The sequence below is a fragment of the Lynx rufus genome, unplaced genomic scaffold (assembly GCF_022079265.1).
Source record: "Lynx rufus isolate CCGP_SWC_20201006 ecotype Redwood Valley unplaced genomic scaffold, mLynRuf1.p SCAF_22, whole genome shotgun sequence".
In the NCBI taxonomy this organism is placed as follows: Eukaryota; Metazoa; Chordata; class Mammalia; order Carnivora; family Felidae; genus Lynx; species Lynx rufus.
The window spans coordinates 9,463,219-9,484,523 of record NW_025814837.1 but is presented as its reverse complement, the minus strand read 5'-3'; the positions used below and the strand labels follow the sequence as shown (position 1 = coordinate 9,484,523).

The 21,305-nt window shown below is 38.0% G+C and overlaps 1 protein-coding gene across 1 annotated transcript in view; it reads right to left on the bottom strand.

Annotated features, from left to right (window-relative positions):
• Window positions 1-14,834: 14,834 nt before the first annotated feature.
• The window catches only part of KLHL14 (kelch like family member 14), a 102,086-nt gene continuing 95,615 nt past the window's right edge, over window positions 14,835-21,305 (bottom strand). The window contains exons 7-8 of the mRNA XM_047087062.1: window positions 20,296-20,453; window positions 14,835-16,562 (exon numbers count right to left, since the gene is read on the bottom strand). Of these exons, the coding sequence (XP_046943018.1) occupies window positions 16,422-16,562; window positions 20,296-20,453 (299 nt within the window). The 3' untranslated portion in view covers window positions 14,835-16,421. The remainder of the gene's footprint in view (window positions 16,563-20,295; window positions 20,454-21,305) is intronic.

The following is a 21,305-nucleotide window of genomic DNA, read 5'->3' as shown; positions in this document are numbered from 1 at the left end:
CATTACCAGAAAAATTAAATTCTAAACCTTTCAGCTTTCCCTTGGGTTCATCCTGAGTACACTTTTTCTCTTTCAGCTGATTTCTCTTTCCTGCTCAGTGTCCTCTGAGAAATCACTTTCTTCAGGTAGTTTGCTAGTACAGCCATTGACGCTTAAAGCAGGAAGTCAAAGTCAAGTGTAGAAGTTGGGTTGTCAAAGATGGGGCTTGTGGATGGTCTCCAAAATTCCCCTCCAGTGTTCTTTCCAGTACATCATGTGGTCTATAATGTCTACTTGGTTTGGAATATAATTAAAAGCTTTAGGCTTCTCCACAGGTGCAGGTATGCACCCACACACAAACAACAATCTTTTGTATACACATGCACATATTCCATTACTTCAGGGTATACACATGTTCACACACACACAGGATACACACACACACACACACACACACACACACACACACACACACAGTATTTTGTTACAAGGCCTCTGTGTAGGGGCATAATTGAATCAGGCAAGGAAGGACAGAAGGTCCCAGGTGATCATAAACACTACTTTCAAAACATGGGCAACCCACTTACTATTAAGTAGGATTAACATCAATTTTTCAACTATTGGGTTAAGTCCCCAAATGAGAATAACTTATATGTTTTCGCCTTTGCAGATTAGTTGCTTCATTAATGGTTTCTATCAGTTTAATATGCATCAAGATAACAGAGCAAGAATTCTCTCAGACAGCTTACATTTGGATTTAGAATGTACTATAAAAGTGTACTTATTTTGTAAAACCTGTGTAGCATGTTTCCCATTCTAGTTATACATCATTTTCACCGATGTGAAAATCAGATTATATTTCCTGAGCACAATTACCACCTGAAATTGGAGAGAGGTGGTCCAGGATTGTATTGAGTGCAATGGGAAAACAAAGGGGATAAAAACATTGCCTCAGGGGCGCCTGGGTGGCGTAGTCGGTTAAGCGTCCGACTTCAGCCAGGTCACGATCTCGCGGTCCGTGAGTTCGAGCCCCGCGTCGGGCTCTGGGCTGATGGCTCAGAGCCTGGAGCCTGTTTCCGATTCTGTGTCTCCCTCTCTCTCTGCCCCTCGCCCGTTCATGCTCTGTCTCTCTCTGTCCCAAAAATAAATAAACGTTGAAAAATAAAATAAAATAAAAAAAAAATAAAAAAAAAACAAACATTGCCTCAAACAGAAATTTCCTCTTTTTGTGGTGGTTGGAAGGGTACTGAGGAGGACTATGGGAACACTGATAACTTTTTTAAAATTATAAAATATGTACTTGTTTAACTGATTTTTTATTATAGGAACACTAACTTATTTTCAACAACTTATTTTCATTAGAAAAGTAGCATGTATCGTATAGAAAAAAATATAGTATATGTGCTGCCGAAGCAAGCACTAGAAAAAATATAAATAAGCACATCTAAAAACTCACCTCAGTTAAAAATATACTGGAATTAGGTATGCAGTGAAGGATTTGTACCATGTATTAAAAGTAACTGTCCTGGTGGAGGGATTGCTAGTATGGTCTCTCTTTGGAGAGATCCAAAGAGTTGCTTTCAAAGTGCTATTGAATTAGACCTCTGTGGGGCATAACTAGAAAACACTTTAAAAAGAAGAAAAAACAAAACACAACACAAAACTGAAAGCCTAGCAGTGAAGTACTTGGATCGTGTCTGAAATTCTTTAAAAAAATGTTTTTTAATGTTTATTTATTTTTGAGAAAGAGAGAGAGAGACAGAGTGTGAGCAGGGAAGGGGTGGAAAGAGAGGGAGACCCAGAATCTAAAGCAGGCTCCAGGCTCTGAGCTGTCAGCACAGAGCCCCACGCGGAGCTCGATCCCATGAAGCGTGAGATCATGACCTGAGCCAAAGTGAGACGCTCAACTGACTGAGCCACTCAGGTGCCCCATCATGTCCCAAATTCTTTAAGCTTTTTTTTTTTTTTTTTTTTTTTTTGCTTTAATGAAGTGACCTGGTGATGGTAGAGAGCACATTGTGAGTGTCTGCTGCCACACGGAGCTCTGCCAGGTCCTGATACTCAAAGAACAGACTGTGATGTCATGACAGCAGATTATCAAATAAATGTAGGTGTGTATTTGAGTTAGGATAAAATCTTTAAGGTAGTTTTGTGTTATCCTTTTTTTTTTTTTTTTAAAGCTTTAACTGACTTTTTCAACAACTCATCCTAAACTTTCTTTCCACTTTTATTCTATTGAATGGTAAGAAAAGAACTCTAATCAACTCCAGGCAAACTTCACACCCTGGTTTTCTTACACTATCAGATTTTTGTCAGTGAAATGTTTTATGGTGAGGTAATTGTAGACTTACATGGAGTTGTAAGAAATAATGCAGAGAGATCCTGGGTAAAGTATCCTGGGTATCCTTTACCCGGTTTCCCAGCAATGGTAACATCTTCTGAAAGTAAAATATCACGGCCAGGATACTGACAATGATATAGTCGAGGTACAGAATATTTCATCACCACAAGGCTCCCTCATGTTATGTTGCCCTCTCTCCTCCTTCTCCCACCTTCTCCTTAACCCCTGACAACCACTCCTCTGTTCTCTAGTCTTTAATTTTGCCATTTAAAAAGTGTCCTATAAATAGATTCACATAGTACCTAACCTTTTGAGACAACTTCTTTCACTCAGCCCAATTCAGTGGAGATTTATGCAGGCTGTCACATGTACCAATAGTTCATTCCTCTTTGTTGATTCCAAGGCATGGATGTACCACAGTTTATTTAACATTACCTCCTGTGAGACATTTTGGCTGTTTCCAGTACTGGGTTATTATGCATTATGATGCTGTAAACATCAAATTTCAATGAACAGAGACAACACAAAGGCTAACTTTTGTTGAACACCTAAAATATCCTAGGCAATGTTCCAGGAGCTGACCCAGTGTCTTGGTTTGCTTATGCACTTGCGGTGGTAAAACTGTAAAGATCCCAGGGAAATTGGGACACTTGGTCACCCTGTCACATCATCAAGTCCAAGCAATCTCTAAAGTAATTTACAGCCATTAAAAATAAAACACTGGGACTTATTAAAATATTGTCCTCAAATAATAAGAGTACTTAAGAAAGTTCATTAGCTCTCTTTAATACCACTGAGTCCCCAGGTCTTCATAAATTCCTTTTAGGGCAGCACGTTCTTTAAAGGTGCTATTTATTTATTTATTTATTTAAAGTTTATTTATTTATTTTGAGAGAGACAGAAAGAGTGCGAGCAGGGGAGGGGCAGAGAGAGAGGGAGAGAGAGAGAGAATCCCAAGTAGGCTCTGTGCTGCTGGCACAGAGCCAGACGCAGGGCTCGAACTCACGAACCATGAGATCATGACCTGAGCCAAAACCAACAGTTGGGTGCTTAACTGACTGAGTCACCCTGGCATCCCAAAAGGTGCTATTTAAATGACAAAATCTGTGTTTTCTTAAACTGTACAATAGGCCAGGATTACAGAGCGCTAAATTTACTTCTTTACTTGGGAATAGAGTTACTATTTGTTGAGGTTTCTCAGGCTATTAAATACATCACCTCATTTAATTTTGACAGCAAACTTTTGGAGTAGAAATTGCTATTCTCATCTGTAGATGAGGAAATTGAGGCTCAGGAGAGTGAAATAATCTACTTCAATTCACAAATAAGGGGCAAGGCAATGAACAGTGCGATTGCATTTCCTTTGCCCCTTGTGAGGCTGTATTAAAGGTGTCTCTCAGTAGAGCGATCTGATGTGAGGAAGGTGTGTCTAAAACATATATGTCATGGTTCTTCAACCAGAATCCTACCTTCAGCCTTCCCCAGGTTGAGGGAAGGTATCGTTGCTCTCTGTGGTCCCTATCTCAATGGTGACATGCATTAGGTTCTCCCAAGGATGTTCTTGCTTTCTGCTCTGGAAGCAGTGTTTTACAGCAGGCACGATAGCTTGGGGTAGGAGGTAGGGATCTCAGCTTCTACTCAATCAGATGATTCCAATTTCCATGAATGTCCGAGGGGAGATGAAATGCCTCAGCACTCTCTTGCCTACAAATTCCCTTTGAAGATCTCCCTCTAATTAATTTATAGTCCTCGCTTTCAGAAGTGCTTGAAGGTTATAGTCACTGGATCAGTAAGCCTCCTTCTGAGTAAGTCCTCTGGGGATATGACACGCACATATAGAAAATGTGGTGCAGCGGCCATAAAAATGAGCCACTCAGATCCTCCCCTGTAGGGAGCATACTTGACTGACAGGCCCAGCTGCTGCGCTCTGAATCTATCACTGAGTTTATGCCAGAGCCACACTTCCCACAGATTGCTTCCAGCCAATGACCAAGTGTGTCAGGGATGCTTAGATAGCCTTGTTCCTATGAGGCAGAGAACTTTTCTACAGTAATTTTTGGCTCCAGAACTTCCCGTTGGCCTTCCTCAAACCTTAGACCTTTGCTGTGGCCGAGAATCTTCCTGCCCAGCCCTCCTTTCTTCCCTCGCTCCTTCACGGGAGTTAGATCTGAACTGCAGTCTCAAGTCCTGTCTTCATTGGTGCTCTCCCCTTTTCCCTAATAGGCATTTACCTCAATACATCTCTTTCATGTCTACACCTGTCTTGTGTTTTCTTCTTAGAGAACCTAAACTAACACGTATTTGTACTAAATACCCACTGTCTTCAGTTTTGAGGATTTAGCCGAAATTTTCATTTGAAACACCAGAAAAAAATCCATTTAATATCCCACTACATATGCAATGGGTTCGAATTATAGAAGATTTGATTTAATGCCAGATATCTGAAATTCAAACTTTTTTGGGGGGGTGGGAGAGGAGGTAGATTTGAATCAACAGAACGTTTGAAGAAAAATCACTTTAGTCTAGATTCCTGGGATAATTTCGTAGGTTTCTAGCTCAGTTTACATGTCTAAATGGAAACAGAGTAGTAATAGAAAAGGATTGATTTGAGGCTCTGAGCCCAGTTGTGTGACTCCTAAATTTATCTCTATCTCTTACTAATGCCAGTCCTGAATACAATACTTCATCACTGTAAAAATAATGTTATTACTCCCATTTTGCAGATGATAAAACTAAGACTAAGAGAGAAGAATTCAACTGGCCCAAGTCAACCTAGTTAGGCAACAACAGAATCTAGATCTGGATAGGACGGTCAATGGCTACAGTCTTGACTCTTTTCATCTAGTTAAAACTGCATCCAGTCATCTTTAAGATGTCTCCAATTATTAACTCGATGGATTTATACACTTGAAATTAAAAGATAACACTTTGTCTAAATTCATATTTTAACTGCATGGATTTTCTGTCAGCGAACAACCCTACCTTATTGGGTGATTTTAGTTTATTTTTCATTGGCTGCTTTACTGAGCTTCATCAAATGTATTTGCTTTGCAGAGCTGCAGTGGATTAATTCTGAATAAGTAATTTGGAAATGTTTTTATTCATTTCTGTGGAAACCATCTATTTGGATTTTCATATATCAAGATCATAGAGATTTGTCCCAGTCCAATTGCAATCTTAGTTACAGCAGTGCCGGCTTACATATTAAGGGCATAGATTTGCTCTGATGGCCCTTCAGAAATCTGTAATTGGTGTGGAACACTGACACTAACAGAATGTGTCTTATGAGGTCCTATGAGTTCGGCTTCTGCGGATTAAAGGAATCTTTCTTGATGGAACAAGCCCTTTGGAATTTATTAACACTATCTGCCTCTCCCATTAACTACTCACTTCTCACACAATTCATTTGATCTGCTTCTCCTGGCATTTTAGAGTCAAACCTGAATCTGAAAGTCTAACTGATATTCGAAGTAATATATACCAGACACATTCCTTGACTTTTTTACCCCCAAACAGGACTTTTGTTTGTTTGTTTGTTTTTGTTTTTGTTTTGGGATGAATAATGCTTCCTTATATATTTCCTTTGTACAGAACAAGATTCTTTTTATTCTCAGGAAATGTCATCCTGTCTCCATCATTACTTTATGCCCGCCACCTCTACACTCAGTTTTGGGATTTTGGGGGGCACATGGTACCTTTTTTTCCTAAACATTACTGAGAGGGCTGTGTTTGTATGTGGGTAGATATTGGGGAACAGGCAGTGCAGACCGTCTGGAGACTAGGAACCATGTTTAAAAAAAACAATGCTGTGGGGATGGTCTAAAGATCTAAATATCATGTTAGAAATTTAAGTTGCAGATATAAATTCTGAGACAGCTTATAATAAATATTTAGGATCTCTTTCTCTCTCTCCCTATTTATCTATCATCTATCTTTTTTCCTGTCTCTTTCTTTCCTTTTTTCTTTCATGTTAAATAATTTTTGTACACAAATTGTTTCTTAAAACACTGATTAGTTACAATTAATTAATACTATGTAAAACCATTTATCTAATATGGCAAATATCACTAACCCAGAGGTGCTAGGCTTACCCATTTTGATGAACTTTTAAAATTCTGCTTATGTTTATATTATACCTAGTGGTATTACAGCTATACCAGCTTTCTTTTGGTATATTCTTACATTTAAATTTTATCTCTTGTAAGCGTTATGACAGTCATATTCTTTTACTTAGAGTAAATTTAGTCCATTTACCTTTAATGAGATTACTGATATATTTCATTTTTTATCTCCCATCTTACTATTTACTTTTTATTTCTTGTTTTGTATCCACTTTTCTCTCCTTTCTTGCTTTTTCTTGAATTAAATATTTTCACTATACCATTTTTTGCCTATTCATTTGTTATTTTACATTTTTTCTTATTCTTTTGATGGTTAACCCAGAGAGACCACATGTCTCCTTGACTTATTATAAATGATTACTTTTATCTCTTCCCTAATACTGCTAGAAACTTAGAACATTTGAACTGTATTTACCATTCCTTTTTGTCTTTCAAATTATTCTTATTTTACAATTTAGTTATCTATATATTCTAAATTTCCTAAGAATTCACAATTTTTTTGTATGGTCAACATTCATTTATAGTTACCTGCATATTTATCAATACATATGTATATTACCCGTATATAAACTTTTTTCTATTCTTTTTTTCTTTCTTCTCTCTGTGCTTCATTTGGATATTTTCTTTTTTTTAAGTTTATTTATTTATTTTGAGAGAGAGAGAGAGTGGAGGAGTGGCAGAAAGCGAGGGAGAGAGAGAATCTCAAGCAGGTTCTCTACTGTCAGTGCAGAGCCTGATGCAGGGCTCAAACTCACAAACTGTGAGATCATGACCTGAGCCGAAATCAAGAGTCAGATGCTCAACTGATTGAGCCATCTAGGCACCCCCATTTGTATATTTTCTATTAATCTTTCAGTTTACCAATCTTGTATTCTGCCAAATCTAATTTGCTAATTAGAAAATTATCTAATTAACTCCATTCATTGGGTTAATTTAAGATACTGTATCTTTTTTTCTTTTTAGTTTTAGACTAGCTATTTGATTCTTTTAAAATACAGATTCTAATATTTTGGTGAATTTTCCATCCTTTCATTTATATTGTCTACATTTTCCTACATTTTCTTTAATATATTGATCAAAGTTATTAGTTTGGTAACTCAAAAATCTGGATCAATAGTGCATTTATTTGTATTCTCTTTTTGTCTTTTTTGTTCTATTGATTATAGATTATATGGTCTTGTACTTTTTCTCCTGTATAGTAATTTTTGACTTAATATTGCTTTTTTGTATAAAAGAACTGTAGTGGCTCCATATAACTTTATTTTCCATTAGGAAAAGTTTCCTCTGAACTATTTTGTGCAGACAAAGTGAGGAGGTGATTGTCTCAATTCATTCAGGAATTGAGGTTGGCTGGGGCTCATTTCAGGATTTTTTTTTTAATGTGTACTGATTTTTGAGAGAGAGAGAGAGAGAGAGAGAGAGAGAGAGAGATTGGGGCAGAGAGAGGAAGACACAGAATCTGAAGCAGGCTCCAGGCTCTGAGCTGTCAACACAGAGCCCATTGTGGGATTTGAACTCACGAACCAGGAGATCATGACCTGAGCTGAAGCTGGATGCTCAACCAACTGAGCCACCAGGCACCCTCCACTTCAGGATTTCTTAGTCTACCCTTAGTTCCTGTTCCTAGGGCAGTGTCTCCCAAACTCTTGGCTGAGAGTCTGGTCTTTGTATCCTCAGTCTGAAGTCTGATGAAGATTCAGTTCTTTCTTCCAGTGGCTTTCGGCTTTATTTTTTAATCTTCTTGACTCGTATACCTTTAAAATTCACAAATGTCTTAAGGGAATGAGGAGTCATATATTTTAGACAGTTCTCTTTACCTGGCAAATCTTTAATTCCTAAGCACCGTGAGATTGTGGAAACTTTTTCCTGTCTTCTAGAAGTTTTTGGCCTAGTTCCCTATTCTCCTGAACTCCAAACATTTCCTGTCAAGGAAAATTGGTTGTGCGTTTAGGGTTAGGGTTGTGCGTTAGTGATAAAAGTTTTCATTTTGTCACTTCAGTTCTGTATGACAGCTAAAAGCTTGCTTGTTTCTCTTTCTCACAGCGGATTCTCTGCCTGGGCCAAGGTTGATCAACCTGTGTCCAGGACTTGAAAATGTCCCAGGGAAAAAATTTACTGGTCATCATCAGCTCACTTTAGAACACTGTTCCCCTCTTTGGAACTTTAGTTGATTTAGTCTTAATTGCTTTTAGTGTTCTCTGATGCCTCACAAAATATTTTAAAAAATTACCTGATTCATTTTTTGTTAGTTGCCACAGTGAGCGTCTTGGATACTGTGGATTACTTCATTCTATGTAAACATTAAAAGTCCTTGCCCTCACACTTTTTCATTTTCTTCATAATTTATGCCACCATTCAGTACTCTACTCTGGAGAGGATTATAATATATTTTATCTAGCAGTTTTCCATATGAAACTAAATTAGTTGTTATTTACCATATTTTCAAGAGTTACCTCACAAGCATTAATCGAAGAAAAAAATTCAATTTATTTTCTACCTGTTCTTTGGACTGACTTTATATATTCCCTCTGCCCTGTCCTTCCCTGATACCCCTAGTTGGACATAAACTCTTCCTTCCAGGAACTCTCACATCACCTTATTTATGTGTCTTTATTGCACATATATCTTGCATCATAGTTATATATATATTCTTTATAGGGCACATCACACAGCTTTGTCCATCCCAAAAGGAATAAATGAGGAAAAAAACTGACAGCATAATACTGGAGATGCTCTCTGGTATACCAAGAGAATTATTACCTATCCATCCTCATAATTTGTGAAGAGATCCCCTAAGAAGCAATATTTGTGAATGTTTTCTGAACAGAGGCCAGAATTGCACCAGCACTATCTTATTTGTGTACCGGGGCAAAGATTTTTATAAAAGTAAGGGTTTAATGCAACTGAACAAGGGTTTTTTCATTAAAATTCTGGCTTTCACAGTCATTAAATAGAGGAAACATGGTTAATATGACAAAGGCAATTAGCTCGCCCACACTTACAAACAGAGGCCATCGTGGAGTTTGTCATAGTGAAAGCAGTCAGAATTGTCCTTGAGAAAATCATGTACAACTTACGTTTTCAAGATTATGGCCATAAAATTTCGGAGTCAGAAATGACTTTACTACTCCACAGATTCTAATACCTCAAAAATCAACCTCTTCCCATTTATTGAGCACAACTGTGGGCAAAACACTGTGGGGAAACACAATATTTCAGGCATTGTCCTTTCTGCACCAAGGAGATTAATTAAAACAAGGCATAAGTGTGTCATATAACACCATCAATATAATAAAATATACGATGGATGCTATATGAATGTATGTATAGGTAGTAAATATTCTATGGATTTAAAGGATATGATGACCAGCCTATGAATGGTTTAGTCAGAGACTTGAATTATATTTTCTCATCGGACATGTAGCCCCAAGGGCCTTTGGTTTTAAAGTTCTTTCTTTTCCTTTCATTTTTTTTCTTTCCTGTGAGTTGGATTAACATGGCCAATCATGTTGGAAAATAAACAAATACATTTAATATGGCGCCCTATCTCAGCTGGTTTTAATAGTCTGAATTGCTTTTAAGAAGTACTTGTGAGACAAGTAAAGATCTTCCTGCCAAACTATATGAATACCATGTGTCCTGAATTGGGATGTTGGTGGCCTGAGTCCATTTGCAAGGAAAGTATAAGTTACCACAACTATTCTGGAAGAGCCTGGAGGTGGGGGGGCGGCAGGGTGGGGGGCGGGCAGCAGCATTTCTCACTAGAAATGTTACATGAAGAAAAGGAGCAGAGATGAGCTGAATAAACAAGATCTCTGGAGAGCCAGGGCTTTTATGTATTTCAAAGTGTTTGTTATAGTGAAACAATATTAGCAGTGGGTGGAACTAAACTGAGGAGTGAAATTGGTGGGAGGGAACCAGAAAGAACACGTAAGAATGCTGGTTGAGGATCCTGTGGCACCAGTACCTAAATTGAAACTTGCCAATGCTTGAATGTTCCTCTAGCATACTATGACCTTATTAAAAATTACCATAAAGACCACTTAGTCGCATGGAAACAGGCTTGTGAAATGCTAAAAATTTAAGGCATCAAGATGTAAATTTAGTTGCATAGAATGCAAAATGTCAAATGAAAAAGACATGGGTAAGAGTTCAGACCCCAAAAGATAACAATTATTGTGTTGTACGGTGGACTAAAGGTAATCTTTTTTCCTCCTGTATTTCCCCAAATGTCCATAATTTGGTTATATTACATTGATAATTAAAGAAATACTACCTTTCTTCAAAAAGTATTTTATGGCATTATGTTTTTTCAAAGGCACATTGTATATTATCTCTACCCTCAAGGAACCCCGAATCTAGTAAGAACCTCACAAATAGTATGGAAAAGATAAAGTAAGAAAGCCATAGTAAGTCAGATGAAAAATATCACACAAGACTGTTGTGATCATGAAGGCTTAATGAAAGCAGTAGAGGTTGAACGGGACCTTGAAGGACATGATTTTAATAGATAGTGTTGAGCATGAAATGGCATTCTCTGTGGAGAAAACGCACAAGCGAAAGGGCAAAGATGGAAAAGCATAGCTGTGTTTGTGGAAAAGCAAGGATTCACACTGCTTAATGGACACCGTAGTAAAGAAAAATGTGACCTGAAAGTGAGGCTGAGGCCAGATTTTGAGGTATCCTGCAGGGCAAGTTGAAAAGTTGGACTTTGTCCTTGCATCCTGATAGTTGATCTGCGTATTTTACTTTGGAGTTTACCAGATGCAAAGCATTTTCACATTCTTTATCTATGATTTTCACGATAATGCTTTGAAGGAGAGATTGTATCACCCTAAGTACAGATGACAAAGTGGAAATTGGAGAAGCTAAATGACCCTCCCAGGTCACAGAGCAAGTTCCTTTTGCCCATTCTTGCACTTCCCTGTAGTTAATTTACACCAATAATGTGGCATTTGTCATGCTGCATCACCATTAATTGTTCCCTTTCCCCTCTAGCACAGCCTCTTCATATATGGCAAATGCAGACCATTCACCTGGAGTTTCTACATGACTTCAAATGGTCGAGTTAAGAAGTTTCTTTGTTGTCAGGAGAAAATGGTGGTTAGAGGATGACTATTATATTCTAATTGATCAATTAATTAATTATTTTTAAGTAGGCTCCATGCCCAGCGGTGTGGGGCTTGAACTCATGACCCTGAGTCAAGACCGGAGCTGAGACCAAGAGTGGGAGGCTTAACTGACTAAGCCACCCATGCACTGCAGATGATGACTGTTTTAAAGCTTTGGTTTGAATCCTAGCTCCACTACCTATCGGCTGTCTAACCTTATCAAATAGTTTACCCTTTCTGAGCATAAGTGTCCTTACCTTTAATATGTGAACAATATTTACCTCATAGAACTTCTCAGAAGAATAAATGAGAAAATATGTATAAAATATCAGCATAATACCTGATTCATAATAAGCATTACATTACTGGAAGTGTTATGTTGTTATGTTATAATATTGTTGACATAATAATTTTGAATTAATACTTAAATCCTATTTCTTTTATTCCTTCTTCCTAATTTAATTCAATCAGTTCCCAAATGTCTTGAATTTGAGTGACTTGATTGGAAGCCAGAAGCCTGCCGTCTCTCTAAATGTAGGACGACTTTGTCCTGCAGTCAAATGTTTACCTCCCCCTATCCTCCCCACCCCCTGCCTGCCTAACCCTGTGTGTCATTTTGTTGTACATGGGGGTTTGGAAGGTCAGAGAGGAAGAGTCAGCCCAATACATAAAAACAAAACAAAACAAAACAAAACAAAACAAAACAAAACAAAACCAGAAGGGGAGGTTAGAATCAAGGATCACTTTACCTGAAGTTATATAATTCTTCTTAGACTGAGGAGTAGACAGTTCTACTGTCTACATGTTAACTCCCTCCAGTAATCTTGTTTTTAGCATCATTAGTGAGCCAAAACACTAAAGTAATATTACTCCTGCTAATGTTAAGAATCGACATTTAGTGAGTCCTTAATATATGCTGGGCAATAATCTGGAATAAAATAAGCCACTCAAACTTCAATTTGTAGAAACTTTTTTTTTTTTAACGTTTATTTATTTTGAGGGAGAGAGAAAGCATGAGCAGGGGTGGGCAGAGAGAGAGGGAGAGAGAGAATTCCAAGCAAACTCCATGCTCAGTGCAGAGCCCAGCTTGGGGCTCTGTCTCACCACTGTGAGATCATGACCTGAGCCTAAATCCAGAGTTGGACACTTAACCAACGGAGCCTCCCAGGCACCAGAACACTTTTGTCTTATTCTTATGCCATTGTGTTGCATTCTTGAAGCACGTTTTTCGTATGCATCTGTAGAACTGAACCTTTTGTTATTGCACCATGCCTGAAAATGCAACAAATGTAGAATACTCCATCAAGAAACCCCATCCACTACTTGGCCCACGTTTATTGTACTAGCCAGGGCAGCCCTATACAGCTATAGCTACACAAAGCAAACATACTATTTAGATTTTTTTTTTATATTGACCTTTCTGTTTCTTATTGCCATTTTATTTTCTATCACAGTTTCAACATCCTCTAGGTCAGGTGCTTCTAGGAAGTCAGGCTTGATCAGTCATGATCTTCCTGCTACCTCATCTATGGGAACTCAATCTATCAAGGGATGCTTTACCAAACTTATTTTAGCTCATTTGCTATTTCACCTAAAAAATGCTTTGACCTAGAGAACCGAGTTTAATAAGAACTCTGGCATTTATAGTGATGCCTTTTGGGATATGTTCAATAAACACTTGATACTTACAATGTCAATAATGATGACAATTTTTTAAGTGATGTGAGTGTCATGCAGCTGGGAAAATATAAATTTGGCCCTAACCGGGAAGCACAAATGCAGGCACTAATTTTTAGCCTATAGACACAGCTTAACTGAAAAACCTGGTCCCTACGCTCACTCTCCCAGTTTTTGCCAGTCTAGTTATGGACTTAAGTAGGTGGTTTCATGGGATTAAGAAAAAGACAAATTTTGTTTGACTGCCCATGATATTTGGTTAGTACTGGAGCTTTTGGGGATTCAGGCCATTTGGAAGAATCCCTACAGCAACTAGCCAATGGGCTCAGGAGAAGATGGTAACAGAGGCTACCTCACAGCAAGCATGGAGAGGTGAAGATTCAGTAGACGAACACAGAAACCCCATTTCTGTTGCTTTCATGGAATACTAGGAGGGATCAAATGATCCCCAATTGTGAGTTTAGTCATCAGCAAAGGTACATTTGGCTGGGAAAAATTAAAGTAGGTTCTTCTAACTTGCAGGTTTCAGGAAATAGCTTCCAACCCTTCATACCTCTTTGCCTAGAAGGTTGACCAACTTCTACCTTCAGTGACATGCCTCAGTTTCCCCTACTGTCTCCCACACCCTTTCTTTGCACTGCACTTCTTTCTCAGATTTTAAAAAATAAAACACAACTAGATACTATGTATTTAGATAATTGTTCTAATTAGCGTGTGATTCACTTATTCTTTAGAAAGTGTGACAGTGCTGTTTAATACATATGGTACTTCTAGTAATTTACACAAAGTGTTATTAGATCTTAGATAACTTATGCCACTCTTGCAGTGGACAAATCAGATTCTAATCATGATTTTTTAAAAACTTTTTTTTTAAGTCAGCTCTACACCCAACATAGGGCTTGAACTCACAATCCCAAGATCAATAGTCACATGTTTTACTGACCAAGCCAGCCGAGCCACCCCTCTACTCGTAATTTTTAACACAACATTTTTTCAGAAGCATTCCATAATTTTTTGCATTGTCCATACTGTATACATTTATATATTCCAGGAAGCTAAATGAACGTATAAAATGTATCAGCAGAATAAAAATATTTAGGTATTTACATATTGTAAACCTTTAAACAATTCAGTGTAGAGATTTATACATATGCCTTATAAGTAGGAGTATGAGACAGTTGAATTAGTACATAAAGTTTTTATTTAAAGTTTTCCCCTTTCAAGCAAGCTTCATTTACACATTCTAATACTGTACAAAATTTACAATCTCTGTGACTTACTTACTCACTATTCACTTCTAATAGTTTGTGCCTTTCTGAAATACAGAAAGCTTTACTTACAGTTCTCATAAATGCTCTTATTTATTTTGGCTAGAAATAAAAAATAAATGAAGAACAAGTCTAAGGAAAGTGAATATCCTTGTATAAACTGTGACTTTCAGAAGAAATGGTGACAGTTGACAAAAAAGGTTCTGAAGCAGACCTTGTTCTCTTCGTGACGTCAGCTGGGATTTTTCCCAAGTACTGTAACTTTTCTTTCCTATATATATGTTTTCAAGGAAAAAGAAATGAAAGTTGATTGCACTGAATATATATATATATTTATATATATATTTTTACAACGGATCCTTTGGATCTGAACATACAAATAAATACAAAAACAACAAAGATTGCACTTTACTGTAGAAATGGCATTGGATTCCAGTACACCCATCTATCTCGACATGCTCCACGGTGAAAGTTTATCACCAAGGCATTTTTAGTCTGTGGCTTCCCCATGTTGTTGTTTTGAATGACACTTTTGTGGAGGGATTCAACAACACCTCTGGGTGATTAAAAAATATTTTAGGCTACAATTTAGTATTAACTGTTGTTTCAGCTCTGAAGCGCTTGAAAATCAAATTCATGTTCCTTCCAGTTTTGCTCTTTTGATTGTTCACATTGAAAACTATCTCATGCTCTCCTGACCTTCTGCTCCTACATTCCTCATGCTTCTAAAGACAACTAGCAATTGTTCAGCTAACTGATCTCAGGCATCTTTGGTGATAACAAACAAATATGATGAGTTGGAGAATAATCAGGGTAAGTCATGTGCTTTCCTAGAGCCAAATCCAGAGCCATTTCTAGAGCCAAAGGTGAGGAAGAGGGAGACATATTTGTTAAGAGCTAGAATTCGTTCTTGTGGCTCTTTTAAGTGGTGTGTTTTAGGGACAGAGAGACAACTGGGATGGCACTTAAAAGAAATTTTTTCTTTCTTTTCATCCCTGAACTCCTGAAAGCAATCTCCCAGTTTCATCATAGGTTAAGTTTGGGTCAGACGTGTTATCCAACAGAATCTCTTCAATATTGTACGAAAACTTTGTCAGTCCTAACTTTTGAAGGAAATAACAGATGTGTTCACTACTTTTTTATATACTGTAAAAAAAAAAAAAAAGACAAAACATGAGCTTCTGTGGAATGAATAGTGACATAGTATGTTTTGTCTTAATCTTTCATATAAAATTGAGGACACAAATTATGACTGGCTAGCCTAGAGCCCACAGGGCAGAAAGCAATTGCTACGAGAGCCAACATCTTCCTCTTCTGTGATCCCGTGAGTTGCTGTAAGGGGCAGGCGGCACATGAAATGAAGTTATATAGAAACAAACATGTTCCCCTTTAATCTTATATGATTTTCTATAACTGTGTTGCCTATGGAGTCTGTGAAGGAGCCACAGGTTAGGAATATAGAATCGAGTGGCAATTTCTGTAATGCAGTGTAAGTATTTCAGTGGGTCGAATTCTGGATCGTTCATGAACACAATATCCCCAAAACTTCAACATAGGTCACATGCAGGTAGACTACAATGCACAATACTGATCTTAGGTCTGTCTGGGGCACTCTTCTGTATTGTATCTTTCTCCTTTTGAACGTTAAGATCCACATGAGGAGTTTTCGTAAAGCTGGGACAAGTTAAAACCAGTCTGAAATGGAAGAGTCTGTCACCACAGGAAGTTTGGTGTGATCCGAGTTGCAGACACAGTATCTGTTCAAGAACAGGTCTTTTTCTTTTGTCATTACTTGTAAATCATTAGAAACCAAGGGCGGGTTTCGGCAGTTGTGCCATTAGATGCACTGTTCTTAGTACAATAGTGATGTCAGCTGTCATTGTTTCCTAGAATGTGAGAGTGTTCATTCCAGGGTTCCCTGGCGTTATTTGTTGTAAGGTACACAGGCGGGCAAGATAACCGGTGCGCAGGCGGGACCTGCCAGTGGCTCTGCTACATCCCCTTCCAGTTCTGTCCAGGTGCCTTTTTCCGGGCAGTAGCATATTGTGGATGACTTGTACGCCCCCTGTAATGGCAGAGGGGGGGCGTTTAGGGAAGAATGTTCCGAGAAGTGCAATGGCAATCCTACTTCTCACATTTACATTGGAAAGAAAATGTCAATTCTCTGCTCTTGCTAAAAAGTTCCAAATGAAAGCGGTGGATTTGAAACTGTTTTCTCTACAGGAAAATCTGAGATTCGCAAGATTGCAAAATCTGTGTGTGTGTCTGTGATTAATAATAAAAGTCGAGCGCCTTCAACACCTAGATGATCAGCAAAATCCTTTAATGGACCAAAAATTGGAATTTATCCAGCTGGTTTCAGTTAAAAAAATTCATCTTAGATTTTCAAATAATTTGGGTCAAACAATTTGGTCAATTTTAAATCATTGCCTCACTTTTCCGGTTTTATTTTACTACTGTAGGGAATAAGAGATAAGATTCAAAACTAGTTCAAAATAAGCCGGACAAGAGGGCTTGTCAAATTCTTTGCACATTGATTTATTTTCAAGTGGCCACGTGAGAAATTAAAAAAAAAATGTCTTTAATCTCGTTTCCTTTGTCAACCTCTGGGGGTAGTGCTTGTATGACATTTCGCTTCTAAAACCAAAGCAATTTGGCTTTTAGCATAGGCAAAACCCCCAAATTCCAACCAACCTGGTCATCATTTTTTGAAAGTGTCCTCCTGGTACCTGGTTCTAAATGTGCCCACTCTTGCAGCTAGTAATGTGCACCAGTGAACAAACCCCTTATGAATATGTAGTTCAATGTATATTTGCCTACATATAACTAATACCTTTTTAAAACTCCCCCCAAACGTTATACAAGAACCTCGTTTGATGCAAAAGAAATAAGCTAATATTATTAATACCCCAAATTAATATTAAGAAACCAACACCTATAAATCAACAGTCATCATTTAAAAAGTGACCGTGTAGACCATGAGGCCACACGTGTCTATGTGATGTAATGTGATGTAATTCGAACTGCATGGCCACCTCCTCAAGTGTTCTTAACAAAAGAGAAGAAATAAGGAACACAATACATTTAAAAAAGAAACAGGCCGAACTTGTGTTAAGTCCTTATGTCTAACTTCCAGTTTTAGAGAAAATATGGAGACAGAGACTGTATTAAATGATATTGCAAGGTAATCATTAGCTAATTCCAGAATGTCAGCTTTTCTCTCTAATAACTGACCCTGTTTTTTTCAACAAGTTAATGGCATGGACGAAGAAGTGGAGTGGGGTGATTTTCCAGATTGCAAGAGATGGATGAGATATAATAACCAAATACAAGTGAGGGTATTGGATTCTGACTTGAACATATCAACTTAAAATATATATACATATATATATATATTTAAAAATTTTTTAAAAAATGTTTATTTATTATTGAGAGACAGAGAGAGACAGAGCATGAGCATGGGAGGGCCAGAGAGAGAGGGAGACACAGAATCCGAAGCAGGCTCCAGGCTCTGAGCTGTCAGCACAGAGCCTGATGTGGGGCTCGAACTCACAAACCACGAGATCATGACCTGAGCTGAAGTCAGACGCTTAACTGACTGAGCCACTCAGGCACCCCGAAATATATATATATTTTTACAAGTGAATAGGAAAACTTTGAATGTAGAATAAGGGAATTATAGTTAATTTTGTTGGGTGAGATGACAGTGTGTTTACATAAACGAATACTTTTTTATTTTTTTAATTTTTTTTTTTTAACATTTATTCATCTTTGAGAGACAGAGAGAGACAGAGCATGAGCGGGGAAGGGGTAGAGAGAGGGAGACACAGAACCCAAAGCAGGCTCCAGGCTCCAAGCTGTCAGCACAGAGCCCAACGCGGGGCTCGAAGTCACAAACTGTGAGATCATGACCTGAGCTGAAGTCGGACACTCAACCGACTGAGCCTCCCAGGCACCCCCATAAACGAATACTTTTTTAAAGATAAATACTGAAGCATGTAGGATGAAATACTTCAGCCAAAAGTTTTTAAGGGTGAATAGATGAAGTATGCCAAAATTTTGATGGATGTTGAAGCTGGATGCTAGGTTAACAAGAGTCCATTGTACTCTCAATTTTTGTGTAACCTTGGAAATTTTCCTGATAAAGATGGGGGAAAGTGAAAAGCCATGGAAAATTATATATCCTAAAGGGAATTTGTGGATATTTAACAGGTTCCAGTGTTTATGCCTTACTGGTCAGAAACTTTTCAGACAATTCAAACAGTTCAACAAACTATTCAAACAATTTCAACGCAATATTTGTAAAACCACTTCAGTATCTTTACTTTAGTTGGAAAGCCAGAATCCCAAAAGCATGGTGAGAAGAGAGAAGCAGAGACCTACTGCATTTGGGGATATAGTTGATCAGACAGCAAGACAGCTTAATAGCAACCACACCAATTCTATTTTATTACTTAAAGTAACTTACTCCTAGCATACAAGCATGATACTCTTAAAAGGTTTATGTGTGAAAATAAATTCAAAATGGATGAAAGACCTAAATGTGAGACAGGAAACCATTAAAATCCTACAGGAGAACATAGGCAGCAACCTCTTTGACCTTGGCTAGAGCAACTTCTTACTAGACACATCGCTAAAGGCAAGGGAAACAAAAGCAAACATGAACTATAGAGACGTCATCAAGATAAAAACTTCTGCACAGTGAAGGAAACAACAAAACTGAAAGGCAGACTATGGAATGGGAGAAGATATTTGCAAACAACATACTGATAAGAGTCAGTATCCAAAATCTATAAAGAACTTATCAAACACAACATCAAAAAAACAGACAACCCAGTTAAGAAATGGGCAGAAGATATGAATAGATCCTTATCCAAAGAAGACATCCAGATGGCTAACAGGCACATGAAAAGATGCTCAACATCACTGACCATAAGGGAAATCAAGATGAAAAACATGATGAGATATCACCTCAGACCTGTCAGAATGGCTAAAATAGACAACAGGTGTTGGAGGGTGCTGAGAAAGGGGAACTCTCTTGCACTGTTCATGGGAATGGAAACTGGTAGAGCCACTCTAGAGAACAGTATGGAGGTTCCTCAAAAAAGTGAAAATAGAATTACCCTATGATCCAGCTACTGCACTATTAGGTGTTTACCCAAAGGATACTAAAATACAGATTCAAAGGAGTACCTGCACTGTTTATAGCAACATTATCAACAATAACCAAACTATGGAGAAAGCCCAAATGTCCACTGACTGATGAATAGATAAAGAAGTTGTGGTATGTATATACAATGGAATGTTACTCAGCTATCAAAAAGAATGAAATCTTCCCATTTGGAATGATGTGGACGGAGCTAGAATGTATTATGCTAAGTGAAATAAGTTGATCAGAGAAAAGAAATACTATATGATTCACTTATATCTGGAATTTAAGAAACAAAACAGATGAACATATCGGGGTGGGGGTGGTGGAAAGAGGAGAGAGGAAAAGATACCACAGAAGACTTTTAATGATAGAGAACAAACTGAGGGTTGATTGAGGGAGGTGGGTGAGGGATGGGCTAGATGGGTGATGGGTAGTAAGGAGGACACTTGTTGTAATGAGCACTAGGTGTTGTATGTACGTGATCAATCACTGAATTCTACTCCTGAAACCAATATTGCACTGTATGTTAACTAAATACAATTTAAGTGAAAAAAAAAAAAAGGTTTATGTGTAGGTGGTAACATTTAGAGGGAAACACAAAGTAAGCACAAACAGAAGGAGAGGATGAGGAAATGTGGACACATACCATACTCCAGCTGTAGCCACCCACAAGGTAGATGCTGTCATCAAGCACTGCACAGCCAGGGCCACTTCGACCTTCCAAAATGGGAGTTTGGAGAATATTCCACTGGTCACCTTTTGGGTCATAGCATTCCACAAGCATTACGTCAAGGTGGGAGAAACCTAAGTGACATAGCAAAATGGAACCACATAAGAATAAACTCTCAGGGTGGCTGCCTGAGTGGTTCAGTCGGTTAGGCATCCGACTTTGGCTCAGGTCATGATCTCACGGTTGGTGAATTTGAGCCCCACATCAGGCTCTTTGCTGTCAGCACAGAGCCTGCTTCAGATCCTCTGTCCCCCTTTCTCTGCCTCTCCCCCACTTCCTCTCACATGCTCTCTCTCTAAAATAAGTAAACATAAAAAAAATAAAAAAGAATAAACTCTCAGGGTCCCAATTCAGGGCTAGGGCTTCTCCTTCTCCTCCTCCTCCTCCTACTCCTTCATCTTCTTCTTCTTCTTCAAGTTTATTTACTTATTTTGAGACAGAGAGAGAGAGCACAAGCTGGGAGGGGCAGAGAGAGAGGGAGAGAGAGAGAATCCCAAGCAGGCTCTACACTGTCAGCACGGATTTCCGACACATGACTTGAACTCACAAACTGTGAGATCATGACCTGAGCTGAAACCAACTGAGCCACTCAGGTGCCCCAAGGCTAGGAGTTCTTTTAAAAATAGCTCTAGGGCTACAAAATCGATAATTGTGTTTTTAAAGAGACAAAGGTATAAGTTTACTAGTGAAATAGGGAGACATGTTATGAGAGACCTAAAACAAACTCTGGGTATGTCCAATTCATTCAAAGCAAGAATGTCTGACTCAATGTCATTGGTAAATGTTGATTATATGGGGGTATATCTTATTTTAAAATGTTTATTAAAACCTTATTTAAAAAGTTTAAAATAATTAAACGTAAGCATTTTATAGAGTGCTTACAATAAGCTGGTTGTCTTCCAAATGCTTTCTTTCTGTAGATGAAT